Raw genomic sequence first — 25,237 nt, 5'->3', positions numbered from 1 at the left:
CTGCCCAGGAGGGCATCCAGATGGCTTTGGGTATCTCTCCAAAGACAGAGTACAATCTCTCTGGGCAAATTGTCCCAGTGTCCGGTCACCCTCACAGTAAAAGTGTCTCCTAATGTTCAGAGTTTGTGTTTCAGTTTGTGCCCATTGTCCTGGTCCTGTGAGCAGACACAAGTTTAAATACATGAAATTCCATATGAATACAAGTAAATGCTTTTCTGCTGTGGGGGTCATCAAACTGGAACAGATTACCAAGAGAGATCGCAGAGTTTCCATGCTTGGAGAATCTCAAAACCCAACTGGACAGAGCCTTGTGCAACCTGCTCTAGTTGACCCTGCTTGAGTGGTGGGGTTGGACTAGGTGATCCCAATAGGTCCTTTCCAACCTAAAGGACTCTCTGATTTCCTGTCAGCTGCTGTTAGACATGTAAAGCACTTCCACTAGAAGTTCTTTAACCATTCAGCAAACTGTAAATTCAACCAAGCCAGCCAAAAGGATGTGTGAGAACATGAACATGTTTCAGTAAAATCAGAAGAGAATACTTAGTGAAAACATTGGACCATGGTGCTTCTCTTACCAAAACCCCAAACAGATACAATTTTTACCAAAGTCTCTTCCCATATCATTGCCCGAAAACATGTGGGAAGCTACAAGGTTTTAAACTTGCTCTTCAGTATCAGACCATGAAATCTGAAACTTTTCCTTTAAAATTTCGAAGTGAGTTTAGATAAAATTCTAGGACTTACACCCTCATATACAATGCTAATAAATAATGAAAGTTTGATTCCTTAGGAAAGAACAAAAGCTTTACTTTCTAGCTCTTCAGAACAATTAGAATGTCCCAAGGAGAATACTGAATTTTTGACTTACAGAGCAATAGGAATAACAGCAACAACAAAAAACTCAAGTCACAAAACAGACAGGAATTACAGAATTAATAGAATCAAGTGGTTCAGTATCAGGACTTCAACAAAGTTTCAGAACTCTTGATAGCCAATTCAGTGTCCTGTATAAATAAACACCGTACCTAGCAAACCGAACTATTGAAACTTTTGTAAGTGACGAAAAAAGGAACATAGAACGTCTGCCATAAACAGTTCAAGTCCAAGGATGCAAAACTTAGGATAAAAAATGAACAACAGAAGTTCTCTTCGATATCCTATTTTCAGACAATAGTCAGAGAAGTTAAGTCAGCTTTAACCTGAAAACTGAGATGGGCTAAGAAACATCTCAAAGGCTCTAGTCATTAAGGCAATGGGTAGACCTCTTATAGATCTAGCTACATCATTTGACAATGCCAGTGTTCTCACAAATCTAACCAGCAGGACTGTATCAACTCTCTGCAATCTGCTTCAAAATAAGTCTAGCTAGCTCTTACCTTATCTGCTTTCATCAGCTGTATGAGCTAAACAAGGTGGTATCACCTCTGAAGCTGCCTACTGAGCCCTCTCCATCTTTTCAGCTAGCAACTCTCTCAGAGCAATCACTGTCCAAGGGGACACAACAAATAGCTGAAGGACATTAAGCTGATGCTTAAGTAAGCCTCTTAATTTAGTAGTCCAATAGTTAACCTGATACAGTCACATGATTTGCCTTATTCCTACTACTTGTTTCAAAGTAATAAGCTAATTACATGTCAGGCTATCTAAACATACGTAATAAAATCAGAAACAATTCTTACAAAACCTTAGGAAAATGGGAAATATTCCCAAAAGCTTTGATACCATATGAATATTCTTATGTTTCAAAATAGGAAGGAACAAAAATGATCATCCAACGTGACATTACACATCATAAAAATCAGGACAATTTTTGCAGGACAAATTAACAGAATGTGATGGTTTGGTCTACATGCAACCAAACCAATTTAACCAATTGCGCTGGAGTAAAAAACAAAAAAGAAACCATAAAAAACCCACAAAACCAAAAACTAAGGGCAATCCTCTGATGTGGAACTCTCATATGAATGTGGCTGCACCACTGTAAAATGCTATCTACAAGAATATAAAAAAAATGCTATTGCCACAATAATGTAACCACGTTTTCTTTAAATAAAAGTTGGGCATAGATAAACCTGAAATCCATCAAAGTTAAGACATTTTAGCCACAGATATTTTCTTACCAGAGAAGAAAAACACATGAGGATGACAGTTTCCTAAAGCACTGAGAATGCTACTGGCACCCACCTCTTCTTCCCCCATAAAGTACTTTCATAAAAGTTTCTGATGCTTTTACAAAATAATAAAAAAAAAATGTTAGTAAAAGAAAAATTCAAGAATATCATAAGAGTCAAAATTACTGCCAAAATACTTTCTCAAAATTAAGTCACCATGCCAAAAGTTAGCACTAGAAAATCACCAAGTAAAACTTGCCAGTACAATAAAACAGGTCATGCTTAACAGCAACAAAAGATACTACATCTGCAGAGTTTTAAACGCATCACTTACTGCTTTGACTCATGGTGACAAACCTCCAGCGTTGGATCATTATAGATGAAAGCTGCTTCTAAATCGTTGACCCTTACTCTGTAAATCCGGCACTGTTTACTGTTGAGTTTGATTCTATTCAAGTTTGCAACTGTGGGAAATATTGTCAGTTCCACATAACCCTATGAAAACACAAATCAAAACCTTCTATAAAATCTTTAACCAAATCACAAAGTAGAGATATATAAAAAAATTCTTATTAACACATTTCAAAGGAAAATTGTAGGTAAAAAAAATTAATTTTGTATTTATAAAGGAAATTGGTTTGCCTTTTAGGTGGCTAGAATACCTTTTTCTTTCATACCATTTAGAAGGTGAACTTTCACAGCTGTGAAATAAACCAAAACAAAAAACTTAACATGACTGACAATCATGCTTGTTTTACTGGAAATGATCTGCCTGTATTGAGTAGACTTTAAGTTACCAGCATCACTTCATTTTTCATCACTATGTTTTAGGTTTTAGTATTTGAGCTTGAGACAATGATTTTTAAAACCTAAGCAGAATCCATTTAGGCACCTATTTAAATCCACAATGACTTCAGGCCTGAAATCATGAATGTATTTTCAAAGCCCCAGTGAATTCACATATAAGCTAGAAAACCCTATAACCCTAACCCCAACATCAACTAACATGGTGTTGAACATGAATTTTGAATTGCAAAGTGCTTTGTAATATTATTTACAATGGAGTAACTTTCTTCTAGAAAGCTTTTCCTTACATAAGTTAAAGTGCTCACAGTACAAAAGATATTTTATTTGACATGTCTCAAGGAATTATAGACTTATGAGAGGAATCAAATTAGAAACTATAAAATATAAAGAAGCTGAACAACATAATTACTTTGTGTGTGCAGTTGTTTCCTCTAAAAGCATGAAGAAAACCCAGACGTTTAATTTCTACTTTCACATTTTATTAAAAAAATACTTACTACAACAGACTTTCTCTGAAAATTTATGTTGTTGATACAAACTACCTGGTGAGTTGTGCTGGAAAAAAAAAAATAACAGTTTTAAATAAGTAGGTTTTGCACAGATGCCAGCATTTAAAATAATATTTTAAGCCAGTTTTAAAAAAACAAAGAGCTCATACAAGATGTTTGTACATATAAATACTGCATATAGCATATACTTATATAAGAAGAATTAATGGTTATCTAAATCTCTTACATGGTCCAAACCAAATAACCAATACAAGTTGCACATAAGGTCAGAAAAGTTCTAATAGTATCATACCAGTATGATTATTAGTAGCAATACAGGAAGATGACACCATTTTTGAACATCACATAACAGTCTGTAAAAATATAGTATTACTGATGGCATAGAATCAAGTTCTAACACTTTAGTAATGTGCACTATTAGAAAAGACATGCAACCACAGTATTTGCAGTCAGAGACCTGTGGAAAATTTACCTGGTGTGTTAACTCTTGCACATAATTTACATAAACTGGTACTATACATGCAAAAAGATACAGTATGTGCTTTTAAAATTAGCATGTCATAAGAATTTATTATTTAAAATAATGGTTATATATTTATCGAGATAGGCATTTTAAACAAGTCATATGCATTTGCCTAAAGTTTGAATGACATATTAGAACTCCTGGTAAACAAAACTCTTAATTTAAAAAAATGGAAGATAAAATAATAATTTTTAAAAACTCTAGAAGTTATTTCTGCTTTTTCTGTAGTAGGCAGCATCTTCACCACACTTCACAATAGTGCTATCTGTGACTCAAGATGCAACCTTGTAATAATTCAACTTTCATGCCACATCACAAATTATATGCACATACTCATGTAACCTGTGCATTAAAAAGTGACTTTGCTTCCACTGAACAAGTTCAATAAGAATTCCTACAAGAGGCATTAGCTACACATTAAAATATATATGGTAACAAGAATGATTCCGTTTAGAAATACATTTGTGTTACAGATTTATAAAAAAAATCACTGAAGTATAAACAGAAATACAAACAGATTCACTCAAATCTACAACCAACTGCTTTACAGCTTGGTTACAACCAAAATAAGGAATGTGTAAAAACTACAATTTGCTTTAACAAAGCTGCTTGCCACAAATGCAAGCACCTTCTTATATATATATATAAAAGCCCTTAAGTCAAAAAGATTTGACACAGCAGTAAGAATGAAACATGGTAGCATGGTCTGTTGTGCTAGATTTGACACAGCAGTAAGAATGAAACATGGTAGCATGGTCTGTTGTGCTGATATTGTGTGGAGAGAACTACAAGGTTTGAAGAGCGCTACATAAATATGAGACTGCATGGCTGACAGACTCACTGTCCTTGAGCGAGTCCATTTACACAATAAAACATACACCTACAACACACATTTTCGGAATGCAAACTACACCACAAGCAGTAATTCCAACCTTCTTAGGTAAATAATTAACGATCGGCCTGTAGCCTGTTTCAAATGCGCACTGGTCTCAAGTATAGCAACTTTAAAAAAAATGGATACTTATAATTTATATGGTCTTGGGCTCTCAAATCCTTTGTCTCCTTTCTTCCTATTCATCCTGAACAGCAGCACTAAATACACACTGCTGACCGTCAGGCTGGCATCAACATCATCCTCGCTTGATGAGTCCTCCGGTGTTTCCCTGTGTCAGGTTGTACTTGATCACTCATCTCCCCTGCGGATCTGTGATTCCCAACGGTCAGGCATTCTCGGCTTGAACGAGCACCATAATTATAGGACAAACAACATTCAGCATTCAGTCTTTCTACATGAACCTCGTATGAGTGCAGCACACAACCCCTCTCTCCACTGGGGGTACGATACCAGTTCAGAGGCGCTCACAGCTTCCTTCCCGCAGAAGGTACGTAAATCAACGGGCAGGGGAGGTGGGAGCTACCGAGCCGGGCAAGGCCTCAGCCGGGGCGGCTGGGCAGGCAGGGCCGAGGGGTGCCCGCTCCCGGGGCGGCGCCCTCCGCTGACAGCTGGGCCAGACGGTGCCGCGGGGCGAGCGGCCCGGGCGGGGGGAGCGCAGGCGGCGCCGCAGAACCCCGCCGCGGCCCGGCCTTAACGGCGCTGCTCCGGGCGGCGGCTGGGCTGGGGGCTCCCGCGGCTCGTTCTCCTCCGAGGCAGTCGGCCGGGGCCGGTCGGCATGGAGGGCAGGGGCGGCACGGCGGCACAGCGCGGGCTCTCCGGGCCGTACGGAGCTCCCCCTCAGCAGCGAGCCCGCCGGACCCCGCCAGCGCTCTCCCCCTCAGCAGCGGCCGCCATTTTGCCCGTACCCTTTGACTCCTGCCGGTTGAAAGGTCACAGCCGGTTTAACGGAGCTTTCAGGATGGAAAGTCTTTTGGAACGTTTTGTTTCATCTAAGAAGGGTGGTGCACCGGTGTCAGAGGCAGCCACAGGCCAAAAAAAAAAAAAAAAAAAACAACTTCAAACTAAGTATACTAGGGCTGGGCATGTCCTGGTGCGCATGCGCCCTGCCGCCCCCCCGCCGGAGCAGGCCGCGCGCGGGTCACGGACACGGCGATCGCGCATGCGCAGGGCGGGCCCGGGCGGCCTCGCACGGGGAGGCGGCGGCGCGGCTGGCAGGTGGGGCTGCGGCTCTGTGCGAGTGCTCCGGCGGCCCCCTTCCGCCCGGCCGGGCAGCCTCGGACGGGAGCACCTCAGGGGCCGGGCGGGAACGGGTCCGGCTGACACAATCCGCCTGAGTGCACGAGTTTTAGCATACCTGAACTTGTTGGGAGGCCTGAGCGGTAAGACACCAGGCCACTTCTGCGTCAAAAAAGGGGTTTAAAACGGTAACAACGCTGCAGGAAACACGGCTCAGAGCCACGGAGTGACACTGGGCCCGATGCCTTCTTCCCCCCCCCGCAGCGTGCTATGGAGCAGCTGTAGTTACAGTGTCAGAAGAACGCAACACTAAGTTTATTCATAACTGAGATTGGTTCTATTACAAGCAAGTTTTGATACATCTGTTTTACGTTAACATAACTGCTTGCATCAAAGAAACTAATGGAGTTATCAGCAGTTCCTGAAATTTGGGAAGCATCACTTCGAGTATCCAACAAAACAGACTGAAAGCACCATGCATACATACAAGGACTACACATGCGAAAATAATTTAGATAAACCTGAATCATTACCTCAGTGCAATGATCCAGCACTATTCACTTACTGCTTAAATCCTTGTTTCACAAACAAAACCCAATGTAAATACACACTGCTGTACCACAGACTACAAGACTACAATAAATTGTTTTGTGTATTTCAACCAAGGAACCTTCTGTGATGCAAGGGAAGTTTTTTTCCAAGGCTTTCACATTCTCATCGCTCACTCTGAGATGGAACCTTCTGGTGCTACTGAAAGGACCACAGCTGTTGAAACCAGACAGGCAACAAGGCAACCCTTCTTGGCAGCGAGCCACGGTGAGCCAGCTGAGTCTCCATGCAACTGGGTCAAACACCACACTTGTACACTTCAGAATCGTGGAGCACAGGGAACCGATCTTGCATCAATATGCAAGAATAAGCAGAGCTCAGGAAGTAGTTTTTATTCAGCTTTTTATCTATAACAAAATCCCAAGAACACATACATCCATCTTAAACATTACATTTGATTTATAGTTTCTTTCCTCTCCCTACAGTTGGCATACTAGCAGTTCCAAGGCTTTTCATACTTTACATCCAAGTTTGATGCAGCACATGTTCTCTGTATAAAAAACCTCTATGTTTTTTTAAAAACATAACCTGAAAAATGTCTAATATTAAACTCCAGTTCACTGACATGCCAACAATTATTTTTAATGAAATTGAAATTTTGTAATCAGGTACTCCACTTTATGACAGTATCAGAAAAAAATTGTTTCATTGCTCTGCACAGAATACTCCACCTGAAGTTTTCAAACACTATTTCTATGTGCAGTTATTTGCCATAATAAAGTTTTTTAAAAAATAAATCGTATTACAAGTTTTTATAAGTTCTCTTTAAAAAGCAAAGGTAGTCTTCTGTAAAATATTAATCTTACCTCAGCTACGTTCTAATGGCAGTTTATAGGAAGTTCATAACAGTGTCCAACTATTCTCTCATGCCTTCACACTTGATTGCAATTTCTTTTTTTTGTAACATTTAAAAGGTAATTCTGCCAAGAGCTAGTGTCAAGAGCTTGTGCCCATGGTTCAAAGACATGACCCATAAGAACCACCACCTTCCAAAATTAAGACTAATACAGTCTCAGTCATTTGCTCATGAGCTTGTCAAGGTCTGCAGTATTCAAAATGTTAACACTGCAATGAAATCTTAAAGAATGCTCGCTAATGAGCAAAAGAGTTCTGTTTTGCCGTTGAAATCCATGCGATTGATTCAATTATTATGAAGGAGGTTTTAATTTTTATGTCATACTTCAGTTTATGGATAGACGGCTAAAGTGTATTCCAGAAGTAGCTTGACTCCTGGCATAACTACAGACACAAAGGAAAAAGAAGGCGCGCAATGGAAGGTGGGCATGGGCTGCTGACACTGCAGTTTCTTAGAAGAGGCAAGTACCCTCACATTCTACTTAGCTGAGCAGAAAACAACTTGTTCAAGCAGCTTAGATGATGAGACTCAAGAACACTGCATAATACCAGTTGACAATTCTTTCCCCAGAACGTAGCAACAATCAACATTCACTGTTCCTCCATCCAGTATTCCCAGTTCTTAAAACAATACTTGTTATGAGATGGGTCTCCTAGAATTATAAACTTTAACGCCGTTCTGCATTGAGGAGCGAGCATATTTTGTCAGAAGAGCACCAACTGTCTGCTTCTCTGCACATAAGTCCCTATAGAGAAAATAAAGCAGATGACATTGGCATTAGAGATACTCTTGTACAAAACTGATCTGCAAAATACTTGTAAATACAGTAATAAACTGGATTTGGGTATTGGGAGAAAAAAACAAACAACTACTGTAACCTTCACATAATGCTTTAAATGACCTACGGTTTAGAACATGGCTTGACATTCAAGCAACAGGCAAAACTACATAATTTACTTCAGAATAAAGGATTTTGTTTTTTAGGGGGAATTGGTTGATTTTTATCATTACTGTTCGCTAAAAGGGTTTTCAATATAGCAAACCAGCTAGCTTTGAACTATCTAATTACATTACAGTAAATTTAGAGCCACCCATAAAGGTTTCACGCAGTTACTTCTGAGTTACCATCTATACCTGCTCACATGTGTCCCGGCTGGGCATGCCAGATAGCACTGCAGTATAATAACCACCAGAAGTACAAAGGATGCAGTACAGGAAGCACTACTGCTGAATAGTTCTTGCGTTGTAAATATGGAGCCCGATTATAAATATCGGGCGGTTTATCCTTTGAGTTAAGTCTGCCTCAAGCAAATAAGACAGAGTTAATTGCCCATTTAAATTCAGTAGGATCAGCTTTTTACACAGGTTTAAATCCAACAAATATAGCTACAGTTCCTCCGGGTGGGGATTCTATTCATGTAGAATTCAGATTAATTTAAGACGGAAAGTACAGTATTTGAGGCAACCATACCTGATGAGAAGTCAGCTATGTAAAAAGGGAAGAACGTAACACTAATGCTATTTTAATAAAAATAAATATATCCTTACTGTATATAAGGGGTAATATCCACTTCTGTCCACTTTTCCCGTATGGTGAATAAGCTGTTGAATCTTTCCTGATTATCTTCAGGTAAGTTTTCTACTTTTAGCAGAAAGATGATCTCTGGTGTTGAGCTTCTATCCACAAGAGCCAAGCCCTGTAAATCATCATCAGAGAGAAAATAAAGATGAAAAAATTAAACTTCCTTATTTCTGGCAATAACCCACAAAAGTTTCCCTTTGCATGTCCAAAGCCTTCTAAAACTGCACTGTTAGAAGCAAAGCAGAAAAATATCATCAAGACACTGTTTTACACACAGCATTTATCATTTCCTTTACGGCAAGAAGGGAGGGGAAAAGCCGTTGAGTTCCAACATCTCTCTGCCTCCTTTTTGAAAAAGGATTTCCCTTGGTCCTTGCTACACTACTGGCTGCCACTACAATCTGCTTGGCAATAGCTTCAGCTTCTGTATTACAAGTATTAACTGTAGAGCTGCAACTTTTCTTCAAACAGCAAAACATGCCAGACTCATAGAAATCTGAGTTGCCATCATTCCAGACTACTAATGCTCATAGAGGATGTCCTAAGAAATACTTTAACTCAAAAGCTGACAGAAGTAACACAATCAATACCCACTAATCAATAAAATTACATACGACACAAGTCAGTTCACAGCCTACTCATGAAAGAATCCACAGTCCTTTACCTTAAGCTGATCAAGCCTTGTTGTCATCCCTTCAGGAACACTTTGTTGCCAGACTTCTTGAAACTCTGATAGATTGAATTTAACTGCATTTTGCAACAGCATTTGTGCTATAGCTCTGCATATTTTATCTTCGTGCATTTCAAAGTAAACCTCCCCTGCTGAGAAACAAAAACCAGTTATCTTTGGTTTGTGCTTTTTGATAAAAGAACAGCCTTATATTTCCATTCTGTTCTACAGTCTTCTACAAACCAAGCATCTTGTTTTTCCTTTTCCTCAGGGAGCAACCTGACTTGGTGTTACTATGGTGTCTTCTTATTGTCAAGAACAAATCACGCAGAATATTATGTGTGTGCAGCACTGTCTGAGCTACAGTATTATTTTGTATCAATAAATGTATTTGCCCTCCATCTTTTCCCCTTTCACTGTAACCATTTCCATTCCTATTTCTGAATGGCTTGTATTAAAGTGTTTGCTGTCTGTGGTTGAACAATTAAATAGAACTTTCACTTCCTTAATCATCACCATAAAATGAGATGATGAAAGGAATAATGAGAATTTAGTTTCTTTCACACCAACTTGGCTAAAATTCTCTGAAGAACTTCAGGCATAAACACTTCCTTCCACTCTTCCAGTCACCTGGAGTTCTGGCAATTCAAACTTGTGCCATGTGCAACCTGCCTAAATACACTAAAGTGACAATCTGTGTCACTCCAACTACTTTCCTACGTCCTTTAGGGTTGAGTGCAACTGCTACTGCAGCCAGAGATGAGATGAAAGCAACTGTGGGGAAGAATTCAGATTGCGAGTAAGGTGTTGAAATATTACATCGATGTGTGAGATGGGCAGTGGAGATGTAATCAATACAATCAGTGGCTCCTGTGGTGCAGTTCAAGGGACCAAAGACAGAGGTCTACTTCAGGTAAGCTGAATTCAGGGAGATCTACATGCCATCGACTATTCACAATAGCACAATTAATTGCTTAAACATCTGAGCCCTCCTAGGGTACCTCAAGAGAGACTCCATTTAAATTTTCCTAGTGGTCTGCCTTTAGTCACAAAATTATGTCTTGTAGACACCTAATAAATCAATTCCAGTACCTCTGTTAGTTCCCGATTTTCCCCTAGTGTCTTGTACAGTTTAATAGTCCTTTTCCTGTGAAACTTTCTCTAACAATTTTACTAATTTTTAGCTCACTGCTCACTCCCTTCTTTTACTAGCGTTGTAGCAAATCCTTTTGTTTCGGCCATCCTCACAAAATCTGCATGAATACCTATTTCCTTTATGCAAAATTAAAAATATGCATGCTTTCCTAAACTTACCATCATCTAAGTATTTCCTTCCGTAGCTTAACAGAATGTGTTCTATCATCTCTCTGAAAAAAAAAAAAAAATAATTCAGAAATCAAGTTTTAGAACTGTTTATTAGGACATTACAGAAACAGTCACCAAGATGAAGGAGGAGGTATTGGGGGAAAAAGAAAATCATCAAGGAGAACAGAGGATGGGACGTGTCTTTGTATTGAGTTTGCGTGGCAAGGTTTTGCTATCAGGGGCACTACAGGGGTGGTTTCTGTGAGAAGGTGCTAGAAGCTTCTCCTATGTCCGACAGAGCCAATGCCAGCCGGCTCCAAAACAGACCTGCTGCTGTCTGAAGCCAAGCCCATCAGCAACAGTGGCAGAGCTTCTGGGATAATGTGTTTAAGGGGGGAAAAAAAACCCTGCATAACTGCATCTGGAGAGAGAGAATATGAGAACAACAGCCCTGCCGACCGCCGGGCCAGCGCAGGAGGCAGGAGGTGCCCCAGGCGCCGGAGCAGAGGTTCCCCCCCAGCCCGTGGTGCAGCCCCCGGTGAGGCAGGCTGTGCCCCTCAGCCCATGGAGGGTGGCGGGGGAGCAGATCCCCACCTGCAGCCCGGGCAGGGCCCCACGCCGGGGCAGGGGGTGCCAAAAGGAGAATGCGACCCCATGGGCAGCCCACGCTGAAGCAGGCTCCTGGCAGGGCCTGTGGCCCCATGGAGAGAGGAGCCCTGGCTGGGGCAGGTTTGCTGGCCGGGCTTGTGACTCCGCAAGGGATGCAAGTTGGAGCAGTTAGCTCTTGAAGGACTGCACCTCCATGCTGGAGCAGTTTGTGAAGAACTGCAACTCAGGAGAAGTGCTCAGGTTGGAGAAGTTCATGGAGAACTGTCTCGCATGGGACGGACTCCATGCTGGAGCAGGAGAAGAGTGTGAGGACCCTCTCCCTGAGGAGGAAGAAGCGGCAGGTATGTGATGAACTGACTGCAACCCCCGTTCCTTATCCCCCTGTGCTGCTGGTGAGGAGGAGGCAGTGAAATCAGGAGTGAAATTAAGCTCAGGAAGAAGGCGGGGGGGGAGGTGGTTTTGAGTTTTGGTTTTATTTCTCATTATGCTACTCTGAATTGATTGGTAATAAATAAAACTAATTTCCCTGAGTCAAGTCTGTTTTTCCCATGACAGTAATTGGTGAGTGGACTCTCCCTGTCCCTATCTCAACCCATAAGCCTTTCATTATATTTTCTATCCCCTGTCCAGTTGAAGATGGGAATGACAGAACACATTTGGTGGGCACCTGGCATCCAGCCAGGGTCAATCTACCACAGCCTTCATGGCTGAAATGAACAAACTGATAAAAACTTAGAAGAGAACAAAATAGGACAAAAAGGACAGATGGGAGCTCATTCAGCATGCCATCCCCAAAGGTCTCTTCCACTTTGTAGTTATAACTAGCGAAGACTAAAAGGCCTAAGGAGACCAAGGAAAAGGGATTCCTGCAATGTCACTTCTTTCCAATGAGAAGTGACACAACTCGCAAATTTGACAGTTAATTAGCCCTTAGTGAATAGCAGGCATTTTATTAGAGCTCTCAAATAAAATTACATCCTAACTGCAGACACTAATACGAAAGCAAGATCTCTTTTAGAGCCAAAAGCCAAATAAATGGAAAATGCTACATACTGTAAATGAAAAAAATTGTTTGAATAGTAATGTTATTTCATGACTCCAAATAGCAGTACAATAAACTCAACTCATACAATCTGAATTCAGTATTACACCAGAAAACATACCACCATCAGACATTATGCAAGAGGTATTTGAAACATTTTTGGCTAGCAGCTTCAGAACAAGTATTTCAAGATGGTCAGCAATTTACAGCTTAAGTGTACGCTAGTTCCATCATTTACAATTCACCAGCAAATATTTCTACTATTGAATCAATGGAAATATTACCAATAGACAGTAAAATCAGTTTACTAACCTGTCTGTCTAAACTATTAATGCTCTTGTATATTTTAATGATCCCTTTTTTTTGGCTTCAACACCATAGTAACTGGAATCTGGAGTTATAAGACTACACTTATAATAAACAATAATTATTGTAATTAATAATGATTGCAGACAATTTTAAGTACTAAAACTAACTGCTTACGTGGGCTCTAGTGATCCAAGTTCCTCAAGGCAGGTGCGTAAAGGAACCTTACTTAAAGACCAGGACTCTGAGTCGATTAGCTGAGTCACGTGATTCAAGAGTTTCATCTGATAATCAAATTCTAGAATTCTCCAATATCCTGCCAAATGCAAAACCACAAAACAGCGTTAGAAGGATGAAGTACCGAGGTCTGAGCAACAGGCCCTGAGTCAAAGATGACCTCTAGATGAACCCGCCAACCCAATGTTATATATATAATTTAGTATCCGATCATTAGTGAAATATACATAGTTCACTAATAATCATGCATGATCATTAGCAAAAAAATGTAGCTTAGATAAAATAGAATCATTAGTGACAATATAGTGCATCCTTCCTTGCCTAGAGGTAGGTGGACAAGGCCATGAAACCAGATGTTTGGCCTCATTTGGAAACTGGTGGTTAAAATCCAGTAGATCAAGAAAACTCCCTTGGTTCCTCCCCCAGTCCTGGTCAAGCTTTGGCAGGATCTGAGAGGGGAGTGAAATCAGATGTTTCCACATTTGAAATTAGGTGAGCTTGTTTATCCAATAGCATAAAAGCTCGACCCTCTTGCAGCAACTTCGGAGACCTCGTCTATGAGGGGATGCACTGTGTAGGACTTCCCAATTGCCAGGATAGGTTCTCCAAATCCTCGTTGCAACAGGCTTTGCAGCAACTGCGGATCTGGGTGATGGTAACTTATCAGGTCAATTGGTGATACACCTTAATCACTGTAGCTAACCTTGAATAGAAATGGTTATGTGCATTACCTTGCTTACCTGTTTTATTGTTTGAATCAGGGCATCGTAAGCTAATCCTTTTGTATGTGCATATTACCTTATTTTCTCTATTAATTTGAAATGAACAGTAAATTAAGGTTATTTTCTTTATTGGTGTCTATGTGCTATCTATTGACCCTGTCAACTGGCAAAACAAAGGAAAACATTAACGCCCTAATTTTATTCCCCTGACGATATATTACAGGAGTCTGGAAAGGTGTTACCTAAATGTCCAAAGTATAGCGATAGCATACTGTCCTTTTCAGGATTAAAACTGAGAAAAACAGAATAGTAAGAGCAAATGTAGAAGAGAAAGGAATTCAACAATCTGAGTTATTCATAACTGTTTATGTAGATTAACTACCACAGATAGGAGAGAAGTCAAGTCCCATCCCAAGATGAATCAGACCTGGAAAAGCTAGTAATTAATTCAGGCACAGAACTGCATGAACAGAACTGGCTGCACTGCAAAGTGACAGTTCAGGTCCAGCCAAGTCCACAGAAATCCAGATGTGACAAAGCACAGAATTGGTACAACAGTACTGTGCAGCTGTGAATGACAACGAAAGCCATCTGTGAGATCCTCACCTACCTAATGGGATGGTATGGAGGAGGCAGAGTGGTGCTCAGTGATGGGACAACAGACAAGCACAAGTTGCAGCTTGGGGAAATCCCCGGGATTTCCCCAGCTAATTATTAGAAGAATTTCGCCACCCCCCCACCCCGTTACAGATAGTCAAACACTTGGAACAGCCTGGACAGAGGTTGTGCAACCTCCATCCTTGGAAACTCACAGAACTCAACCAGCTGAGGCCCTGAGCAGCCAGCTCCAAGGTGGCCCTGTTCTAAAGCAGGGGTTTGGACTCGATAACCTCCAGAACTCAGTTCTGCCCTTTATTATTCTGTGACTAGGACTGCTGTCAGCCTGGTCTGCCGGTGAGGGCTTGGCCAAGTAAAAGGTAGGACCTGTCCCAGGGTGAGGTACTCTGTCTAGCCTTACCTCATGTGGTAGGAACACTTCTGATAGTCCTTTCTTCCTCCCAGACTGGGTTTAGGAAAGGACTGGGGTTACCTAAGGATCAGCTATTTTTGTCTTTAGAATGGCAGAAAGCAGTACCCACTCATCCATGAAGAGGGCAACCAGCCAAAAAAATTCATATGAGCGGCACACTCTGATGCCAGTGTTTGTAGTAGCAAAGAAGGAATTACTCTGGGAAGAGCCAGACTGGTCAATGTCTGCTCAGTTGTATCCTTTTGATCAGCTTTACAGCAGCAGAGTACATAAGTATTATGGAAGGAGATCTTAGTACTTTGAAGTAACTTACACCTTGGAAGACATGGAGGTGGAATGGGCCTTAGAAAAAGGAGACAGATATTTTGAGGAAAAAAGCAGGGTTATTTCTTCAAAGGCAATAATGTTCTTTAGAAATCAATACCTTCAATTTTGCAGGCATCTATAACCTGCAAATGGTGCAGTATTTCTTCTTCACTTGCTTGAATTAGACTTAACAAATCTTCTGTTGTGTACTGCAACAAGAGAAAAAAAGAAGGAAATAAAACATGTTATCCTTACTCCCCCTTTACTTCAGCAAGATTGCTAAATGCATTCTAAGATATAATGAAAGAAAGACTTAGAAGACTGATGTTTTTTTTCCCAGACTCCGAATTTTCTAAGTTTACCACACCCTCTAAAACTTTTCCTGTAACTCACAACATTTTCTCAAGGGCTATTCAACATAAAATCCAGTCTAACTATAGGAAAGTCTCTGTGCCATGTGCAAGTAGTATACCTGTATTTCCAGGATGCCAAACTAGCACATATAAGCATCATAAAGTATCCCAGCAAGAACAAAGAGTGAGTGTGTTCTGTCATTCCTAAATCACATTTTAATCTGTGAGCTTCAAAGAAAAGGCAAGAGTAACTTATCACTGCTGGATAGAAGTCAGAACTCCAACTTTGTACCTCCACTGAGGGAAAGCCTCTTCCAGCATGACCTCCACAGTGATGTTGTGTTTTGGTGTCTGCTAACCCATTAGCAGATCTGTAGCAGAGACCCAGCCACAATACATACAGCTCCTTGCAGAACAGTTACTTTGTGAGATGGGAGGGTGCTGTGGATACTGCAGTAAAGATTTAGGTGACACGGGAGGAACAGAACGTATCATGTGGAGCGAAGTAAAGGGAAGGAACACGAGACTTAAATCCTTAGGATCTAGGGCTTCATCAATTCCTTTATTCACCTTACAGCCTTTCTAGCAACTCTAATATTAGTTTTGTTGATTATAGTATAAGAGTATTTCCTATCAGAAAAGAAAAAATGGAATTAAATACTTGAGATCTGTTAAGACTATGGGAACACCAATGGAACAAACCAACACTAAGTTTGGAACACCTACATGTTAAAAAAGCATTTAATAAATACAGAAAGGTCTCCGCTTCCTGCCATTCCTATTAGACAGTATGTTGAAACATCAACAGGCTAAGCAGCATTGAACTCACATCAGTATTTCAGCAAGGGATGACCATATCATACAGCACTTAAAAAGACAATGCTAGCAATTGAGAGCAAAAATATCCCCAGATCAGTATGTATGTGTGTTTGTGAATTACTGCCAGTCGGGTAAGATCTCGCACAGGAGTCCCAGGCACTTGTTCCCCCTCTCAGGCCTGACTGGCACTCCAGCTGCTTTCTTTAAGAAACCACTGCTCTCAGCTGTGATGCTTGTATCTGCTGCAAACAAAATGAAATAGATTGACTTGCATCATGTCCACACCAGCAATTTCCAGATAATTTAGTATTTAGTGTTTCTGATCCTTAACTCAAGATGCATGTGATCATTTGTGAATGCCTTGCCATTTCACTATAAAATCCAGGATTGTAATTTGGTGCATCGTCAGCAAGTGGAGTACTAGCCCATTTGTAAGCTTTCATGTAGTCTGCTAAATCACACCACTATGCAAGAGGCTTCCTTACAGTACTTCCTTATAGCGCTATAATTCCTTATGGCTCTTTTGCTACCGTTCTTTGTGTATGATACAGTACTGAAAACCATGAGCAGCTTACAGTAAACCACCAAAAGAGAGTAATTTGTTTTCAAACAGATTAAAGGTGGCTTATTAGTTGCCAGCACATGATAAATATCAAGTACAAGCAAAGACCATTGGGGAAATCTTTACTACACACATATTGATTGGGGTTCCAGTGAGAATTAGTCCCATGGCAGAGCTTTCAGAGTCATTTAAAGTTCCACCAGTGGAAGGATGAGATTTGTCTATGTTTACCAGATATATCTAGTTGTTGTCCAGTAAGCTGATATAGGAAATACGTTCTTCTTCAAAAAAAAACCCAAGTGGAGATAGATCAGCCCTCAAACTAGGCACTAAAGTTTGGAAAGACATTGACATGTTATTATAGTATTTGTTTATTATTGTCACATATGAGATTTTTTGTGTTACTAGCCTTTCTCAATACTTTCTGGACCACATAAACCTTTTCCCTCTGCCATCACTTATTTTACAGTATGTTCTTCTACACCTACACCAGAGTAGGTGGGAAAAGGCAATGTTGGGGGAAAGATTCTGAAACTGACCAGAAATTAGTCTGTTGATCATCCAGAAAGAGAGAGTGGCAACTTTCCTCCCTTGGAGAGAAATGCAACATCTATGTTTGTACATCCAAACACATGCAGATAGTTTTTTGGTATCAGCTTCTACCAAGCCTCAGCATAAAGTACTTTGGAGCAACCATTTCTGGTTTTTAAAGTCAAGAGGAACACCAACCCACAAACCTCCAGGACTTTTATAAGCCTTTTGTCTGAGATCATATGCTGCACAGGCTAGATCTTTCCATTACTCTTTACGTCCTAAACTGAACTTCCTAGAAACATAAACGGGCAGCAGGACAGAATTTTAGTTGTGTTTTCCATACTTGTAGTGTCAGCTTTATTCTCAGCCTCATATCATCCCTGTCATTCTCTCCAACCCCCTACTTCTCCTTGTCATCATAAATTACTGATTGGCAAGTGACTTATACACGTGTGTCCTCTACCTCATACATGACATGTCATACGTTACAGCCCCAAAGAAGGACGAAAGGCTGTATTATACCTTAGTAGCCATATAACTCAAGAAATTTAGAAAAGTTTCTGAAGACTGTCTTCAACAAGCTTCCTCTAAAAAAAGGGAAATTCTCAGTCCCTTTCAGTGTCCTCCCTTTCCCTCTTTTTACTTAAATAAAGGTTGCTTACCTGCAACTCAGTGGAAATGCTAATAATTACCAACGTGTTTAGAATAGTAAGCTTAAAAAATTGACTCAAAGCAGCACTGTGAAATACAGAAGGAAAGGTATGTTTCTAGTTAAGGATGTATCTTCAATTTAATTTGCCTATTACTAATTACAAGGAAGTAATTTGCATAGCTGATTTACCCTTGAAAATGTCAAAGTCTGATCTTTCTGACTATCTGGCCCTTCATATGGATCTTCCATTAAGAGTTTCCTCAGTTTCTTCAGTTTTGGTCGGCATCGCCTTAATTCCCAATAGTTATTGGAGAAGCCAGCAATCTACGAGAGAAAACAGTGACTCTTACAACATTTTAATATACCGTTTGGATTCAAAGCAGCTTACCAAAAATTGTCAGCAAAAAGCGTTAATCTAGTCACAGAGAACAATAATTTATTAATAGGGTTATTATTTTAAAGATGAAACAATCATAATATTTTCAATTTTAAAAATTACCGTAGGCAATTGACAATAAATACCCATGGTTGGTTGATAAAAACATGTTCATAGTGTGTATGACAAAGGGAACAACTCGTCTCTACATGCAAATGATCGAGTATCATCGTGGGATATATTCCTGCACAGTCCTCATCAATGTATCTTTTCCTCTTAACACTGATTTATATTACTGCCATAAGACCCCTCCTGTGTTATCCCGTTTCCGCCTTCCCCACTTCTTCCCATGCTTGGGATCTTGGCCATGGTCTTTTTACACCTAAACAAATCATCATAGCACTAAGTTCAAATAAAACAGTCATTAATGAGACAGTAAGCTGCACTTGCAGACAGCAAATGAGACACCTCTGGTCCTTAACTCGGATTCAACACACACATCAAAAGCCTGCAACAAGCAGCTCTGGTGTAACTGATTCAACAACATTAATCTAGTAAAACTTCACCTTCACAGTAATCCTGAGGTGTTTCATGGGGTACAGTTTGGACTTCCTAGAAGATTCTTTGAAGAAGAAGAGTACTGGATGCCTATCAGCACTGTTTCTGCTATTTACCATACCAACAGAAGTGGGTACAGAATGGCAGAGACAGAACAGGCTCCAGGTTTGTGACTCCTGACCCAACCACTAGCCCCTTCTAAAAAATCTGCCATGAAAAAGCTTCCAAAGTATTTAAATGTTCTAAAAAAACTTTTAAATACCCTAAATGCTTTATCAAGCTACTTTTTTTTTTTTAAGGTCATCCATTTAAAAAGCCTCTGAACTTTAAAATAATGTTCCATTTAAATCAACTATAAGCAAACCACCTATATGTAGAAGAACCCCTATCCAAATTCTAATACAGAGAAAGCTCTCAGTTTTTAATCTAGCTATTCCATAGCTTGCTTGGCACAAAATTCTGGTAAACACTTATTTCCTGATAAAATTCTTAGCTTCCCCACCACCACATGTCAAATAGCATTTACCTAAGTGTTAGATTTTTTTCCTGCCAAGTTCTTTTCTGAGCAATTTGGTATGAACAAGAAGGTACTCTGTATAGAAAATAAAATAAATAATTCTAATTTATAATACAAAGCTCATAACCGGACCTGGTCTGTGAGAGGTGAATAAAATGGCAGATGCTTTGGCTGTGAGTTTTGGCCTTGCAAATGGTGCAACGAGCAGCACTGAGACTGCAGGACAAGGGCAGTGAAGCCCCAAAATACTGAGTAAACAATATATTTTGCTACCAGTGTCAATACACCATATAACATTTTTGAAAACACTAAGAAAGCTCTTAGAAATATAACACTAAAAATAATTCCTAAACAAATCACATTTACATAATGTTGATGTCTGACTTCAGAGGACTAGTACGATCATTAAACACAGCAAAAAAAGAATATGGAAGACTATTACTTTTTCATTAATCTAGGTTGAATTAATTTCTATTAGCTGAACTGCTGACTTCACAGAAGGAATGATATTGTTTTGATATTACATTCATTAAGGACAAGCACGATTACCACTCAATGATGTCATTATATCCATTACAGCAAATAATGACCTAGTAATAATATTTGCCTAACTATTTTTAGTACAATTTTGTTAACTATGCTAACTGAAGAGCAGAGAGCAATGAATTCTTTAAACTGAGAACTCTAAAAATCATTCTCTCCAACAAATCTTTGCAGATGCTAGAAAGAAAATCACATTTGAACAAATGTCTGTATTTAAAAAATAATATTCAGGCATGACACGGTAGTCATAATCTGCCTTTTGGGGAAAGCATTCCTAAGAATCAATCTGCAAACAGATTATTTAAAAATAGCTCCTAACACTGAGAAATTAGATTTTCTTTGAAAGTTTTTGATACCTACCACAAGTAATTACTATCCACTGAAAATAAACCAAAAGTTGTAACTTCTTAGAAACAATAATCACCACACATTATGGATAAAGTTCAGTTGCCTAAAGAAGGGACCTAGTGCCATTTTGGACACCCTAAGGTATAGCATGCCCCCTGTGTATAAAGCGTATTTATAAGTATGTCGCCTTGGAGCTGTTCAATAAACAAAGAATCTACAGGAGACTCCGGTCCTTCTGCCGTGCCGGCTCGTAGCTAGACCAATACCACAAGGCATCTAAAATGGCACTAGAAGTCTATGTTTAGGCAACTGAATAGTCCCAGCTGGGTTTCACATATGCATCTTGGATAAAATACAAGAAATCATAAAGAATAAACCCCAGAAAGACATACCTGTGAATGAATAATATTACAAGATGCCTGATCTGCTTTCAGCTGTTCTGGAGTTTTGCAACCAGGAATAAACAGCAGCATATTTGAGGTGTCTGCTATTTTCATGTCATAAGTTTTATCTTTGCTGCACAACACTGCTTGTTCATCCTTTTCACCACGGATTACTAGGCTGGAAAAAGATAGCACAAAAATAAAGATGTATTTTTACCCCTAGTTCAGGATGAACACCTGCTAAACTTGTCTGATATTTTTTCAAATTTATACATTGGTAAAGAAGTTATAAAGTGCAATTCTGTTTGGTAGCAGCAGTCACAGTATACCAGAATATAAAGATGTAATTGTCAATTCATCTGAAATATCTTAATACTGTGGGCTTTTCCTCTCCTTTTTGAGCTTTCCTACTCTGAAAGACATGCATTCAAGGTTTTTACGCAGATCACAGTCAAACCACCTCACCTGTCTATTCACATAGCCCTGCCCAAAACACTGACTAAGTGATGCTTAAAGCCTTAACTAGTTCACTGATCTTATAAATTAGATTACAGCTAGAGTTGTTCTTCAATGAGGACTGAAACTGGCCCACTGTGAAACAAGAAAGCAAACAGCAATTGTGTATATTGTGCAGTGCCTTTCAGATAATTCCCTCTCACAAACATACACATTTTCTTGCAAGTAATTTCAAGCAGGAAAGAAAACCATCTTCTAGAACATTTCAGGACAAACAATCAATACACACACACCCCTCTTCAGCTCAAATACTTGACTAAACAGAGATTCTTAGTGAGGACATGATAATACCAAAGCAGGACCACAACAAGGGAACATTCAGTTCCTCCCCGGCTACATTAAATTAAGTGCTCGGATTCAATTTAATCAAACTGCTTCTCTTGCTTCCAAAAGCTTGCAAGCATGAACAAAGCTCAGCTGTGCCTCAAGTGGTCCTCAGCGTGATTCAGGCCTGTAAGCAATTGATACTTTTATCAATATCACACTGAGTACGAACACCTCCAAGGGCTATTTTCTTTAGAGGGAGTTCTACTATTATGTAAGTCTGAACATTTTATGTTATGTCACTGGCATTGCAGCAAAGGAAGAAATTTTAAAACTGTATCAAAAACTTATTTAGAATCTGTTCTTGGTCCAGAGCTAGATGTTACGTAACCATCCTACCAAATGCTTATGCATATGTACACCCTTCGCTGTCCTGTTTGTCTGCCATGTCAGCATCCTTTCACCTGTCTGACCTCAAGAGTTCCAGTGGGAAAATCTCAGGTCAGTAGGATTCTTTTAAAGACATAATCTCCTTTCCTAAACCAAATTTTTTTGGCACCTATATTCATATAGCTTGATGAGAAACTCTTTCTCAGTTTTGGCTGGAAGTCTCCTCAGAAGCATTTTTTCCATATGGAAAAAACAGGGGGGGCGGGGGGGGGAAGGGAGGGGGGAGAAAACAAAAAGCTTCTTACAGGTATTACTAGTTTCCAACGTAACTGCGCCAAGTTTAAGGGACAGATTTTCAGGCAAACCGTATGAGAAGAACAAAAGTCTGGGAAAAGTCACGTTTAAAAGCCACGTCAACCACCCACCGCTGAGGATGGGAGAGCGCGGCGCTGACAGCGGGCAGCCCCCCGGGAGCCGTAGACACCCCCCCGCCAGGGAAGCCGCAGAGATACCCCCGCTCCCCCGGGAGCCGCAGAGACACACACCCCCCCTCGCCAGGGGAGCCGCCTCTAGACACACACCCCCGGGAGCCGCAGCCCTGCCCAGCCACCGGCGGGACGAGCTCTAAAAGCGGGGCAAACTCCAGGCCCCCGCCGCGGGGCGGGCCCGGCCCGGTCCCTCCGCCTCCTTCCGGTCGCCGTCCAGCCACTACGACCGCCGGGCCCCAAGCGGGGACGCGGCGCGGGGTGTTGTCGCCGCGGCCCGGGCCCCTCGCCTCAGGGGAGGCGCTGCGCGGGCGGGATGGCGGCGACAGCCCGCGCCCCCCCACCGCCCGTACCTGCGTCCCGCCTCCAGCTCGGCGCAGAGGCCCGGCTCCAGCTGCAGCAAGCAGCAGTCGCCGGCGCCGGCCTGCGGGCCGAAGCTGAGGCAGTGCACGGCCGGCAGCAGCTCCCCCGGGTTCAGTTTGGCCGTCTGCAGCGTAACGTCCACCTCCGCCCGGCTCCGCGCGGCGCCCGCCGCATCCATCCCCTCCGAAAGCCGCGCCACAGCGGGCCCCGCCCCCGCCGAGGCGGTGCCTGTCGCGGCGCGGGGCGGCGCGGGGCGGCGCGGGGCGGCAGCATCTCGGGGAATCGGTCTCCTCAGCAGCCGAACCTCCGCCGCCGGGTCCGATCCGGGACAAACCTCTCTATTTCTGCCCGGCTGCACTAAAGCCAGGCAGGGCTGCACTAAAATCTCACTCTGCGCCGATAAAATGCCGTCAAAACGCACAAAACACCCTACAAAAGATACCCATTAAATGCAACAAAACCAGGTCCAATATGGCAGCCCCTGCCTGCTCGGACGCCCTCTAGGCATCTCCTTGACACCAAAGGATGGCAGCAAGGGTGAGGAGAGGGAGGCCAGCTGCCCGAGCCACCATCGCGGGGCCTGGCTGCGGGTGGGAAGCCACTGGGGAGGCGGCTGCAGGTGGGCACCCACCGATGTCACCCACCCCTGTTCCTTCTGTCACCACAGCTGTGGGGACAGCCTGACCGGGGGCACGTATCTGCCAGCTCTCGCTGCCACAGGATCCCTTAGGACAGGGATTGCGCAGCCCCCCAGAAAGGTTCATCTTCCCTGACTCAGGGCCCGGTGGGGTTCGCCTGGGGCCTGGCCTGGGCTCCATCTGCCAGAGGGAGCTGTGAGGAAGTGCTTGAGCTAAAGCTGTGATGGAGATGAGTCAAAATCACAGGCAAGCACAGTTATTGCAATGGAAACAGTCTGCAGCTCAGAGATTCAAGGGGAAGTCCACATACATCCTTAAACCATAAGAAAAAAAAATTAAAGAGGAGGCTCAGAAGACAGCGGCTCAGCACCACTGGGAGCCAGTCAGTCTGTCAGTCTGTCCTCTCTGCAGGGAGCAGTGCAGGATGCCTCGTCCAGGGCAGCCAGCTCCCCAAACAACGCCTGACATCTTGCTGTGGGGCATATTAACACTTGGCCTAGTATCTATCGTTTTAGTCCTAGCTGTTTGCTGTGTGCGTTGGCTAGCAATTACTTTGTGCTCCAGAGTCATGTATGGCCACTTGCAGAGTCCTTCAGTGCTTGGTATAAGCTTGCACCAAATGACCCTGACAAAGAGATTTTACTGCCTTCGTGTTGGAACCAGAAGCAGGAGCTGGTGGGACAGAGCTAGCTGGGTTCAGTACCCAGCCCTACAAGGAGCAACTATTAATGTGACTGAGTCAGGCACCTTCTGCCTCCAGAAAGTCCTTTGCCTGAGTGATGCCAGCGAGGCAATTGGCCTTGGAGAAAACTTGAACTGAAGTTACGAGGCAGTTACCTCTGTCCCACGTGCAGCAGCTTGTCCAAGACTGAGCCATCTATCGTATTTTCATGTTTTATTTCAGTTATTGGAAGGTGTCAATATAGTCATTGTGTACCCAGGAAACCTGAGACACTCTGACTTTGGCTAGTTTCTACTAATGTGTAGATGCAAACTGATATATGTACAGTCATATTTGAGACTGTTACATTTTGCTTTAATGGAAATCTTTTCCTGCACACCTTTAATGTAAACAAGAAAATCACTGTTCTACCAAGTAAATGCTCACACAGTTACTAACTGTTTAAATAGCAACTTACTTATGCTGGTTTGAATTTATACCTTGATTCGTGCAAATTTCCAGTGACTTTGCATGCCTGCTTCTTCTTTCTCCTTTTCATTCTGTGGAATAGAATAAAATAAAAAAAAGGTTCTGATACAGTGAAGGAACTGAATCCAAGGCATGAATTCATGGAGTTTGTATCTTAAGAGCTCTGCTACATAACAGAAACCCAATGGGAAGAAAATCACTGAATGTTATTCAGGCACTGGTCTGTGATCAAGAACATTTGTACTAGTAATTTTTCCAACCAGTTTTGTTTATCCTAGTAGTTCTGGTTGTAGGTGCTTTTATCTTGTTTCCTAAGGAGCTGAAATGTTCATGCCTGTGCTGCCTGCCATCTTTCTCTGCCTGTCCCTCGCTTACCACTCTGGAAGTTGCCATTCAAGTTCAGGCAAATTTGACAGGGGAAAGTTCTTGGA

General features: G+C 41.7%; 2 protein-coding genes across 2 annotated transcripts in view; both read right to left on the bottom strand.

Annotated features, from left to right (window-relative positions):
- The window catches only part of TAF2 (TATA-box binding protein associated factor 2), a 61,928-nt gene extending 56,179 nt beyond the window's left edge, over window positions 1-5,749 (bottom strand). Inside the window, exons 1-3 of the mRNA XM_080378359.1 lie at window positions 4,976-5,749; window positions 3,416-3,470; window positions 2,446-2,606 (exon numbers count right to left, since the gene is read on the bottom strand). Of these exons, the coding sequence (XP_080234485.1) occupies window positions 2,446-2,606; window positions 3,416-3,470; window positions 4,976-5,028 (269 nt within the window). The 5' untranslated portion in view covers window positions 5,029-5,749. The remainder of the gene's footprint in view (window positions 1-2,445; window positions 2,607-3,415; window positions 3,471-4,975) is intronic.
- Window positions 5,750-6,167: 418 nt separating this feature from the next.
- Window positions 6,168-23,242, bottom strand: DSCC1 (DNA replication and sister chromatid cohesion 1). The gene is made up of 9 exons (XM_080378358.1): window positions 23,009-23,242; window positions 21,010-21,178; window positions 18,465-18,599; window positions 15,474-15,564; window positions 13,238-13,376; window positions 11,113-11,165; window positions 9,793-9,950; window positions 9,095-9,243; window positions 6,168-8,291 (listed from the first exon to the last, which is right to left on the bottom strand). Exons 1-9 carry the CDS (start codon window positions 23,194-23,196, stop codon window positions 8,183-8,185), a joined length of 1,191 nt encoding a protein of 396 aa, XP_080234484.1. The 5' UTR covers window positions 23,197-23,242; the 3' UTR covers window positions 6,168-8,182.
- Window positions 23,243-25,237: the final 1,995 nt, after the last annotated feature.

Source organism: Falco punctatus (assembly GCF_963210335.1).
Source record: "Falco punctatus genome assembly, chromosome: 3".
Lineage (NCBI taxonomy): Eukaryota > Metazoa > Chordata > Aves > Falconiformes > Falconidae > Falco > Falco punctatus.
Note: the sequence above shows the minus strand (reverse complement) of the source record. Positions and strands in the feature narration are given on the sequence as shown.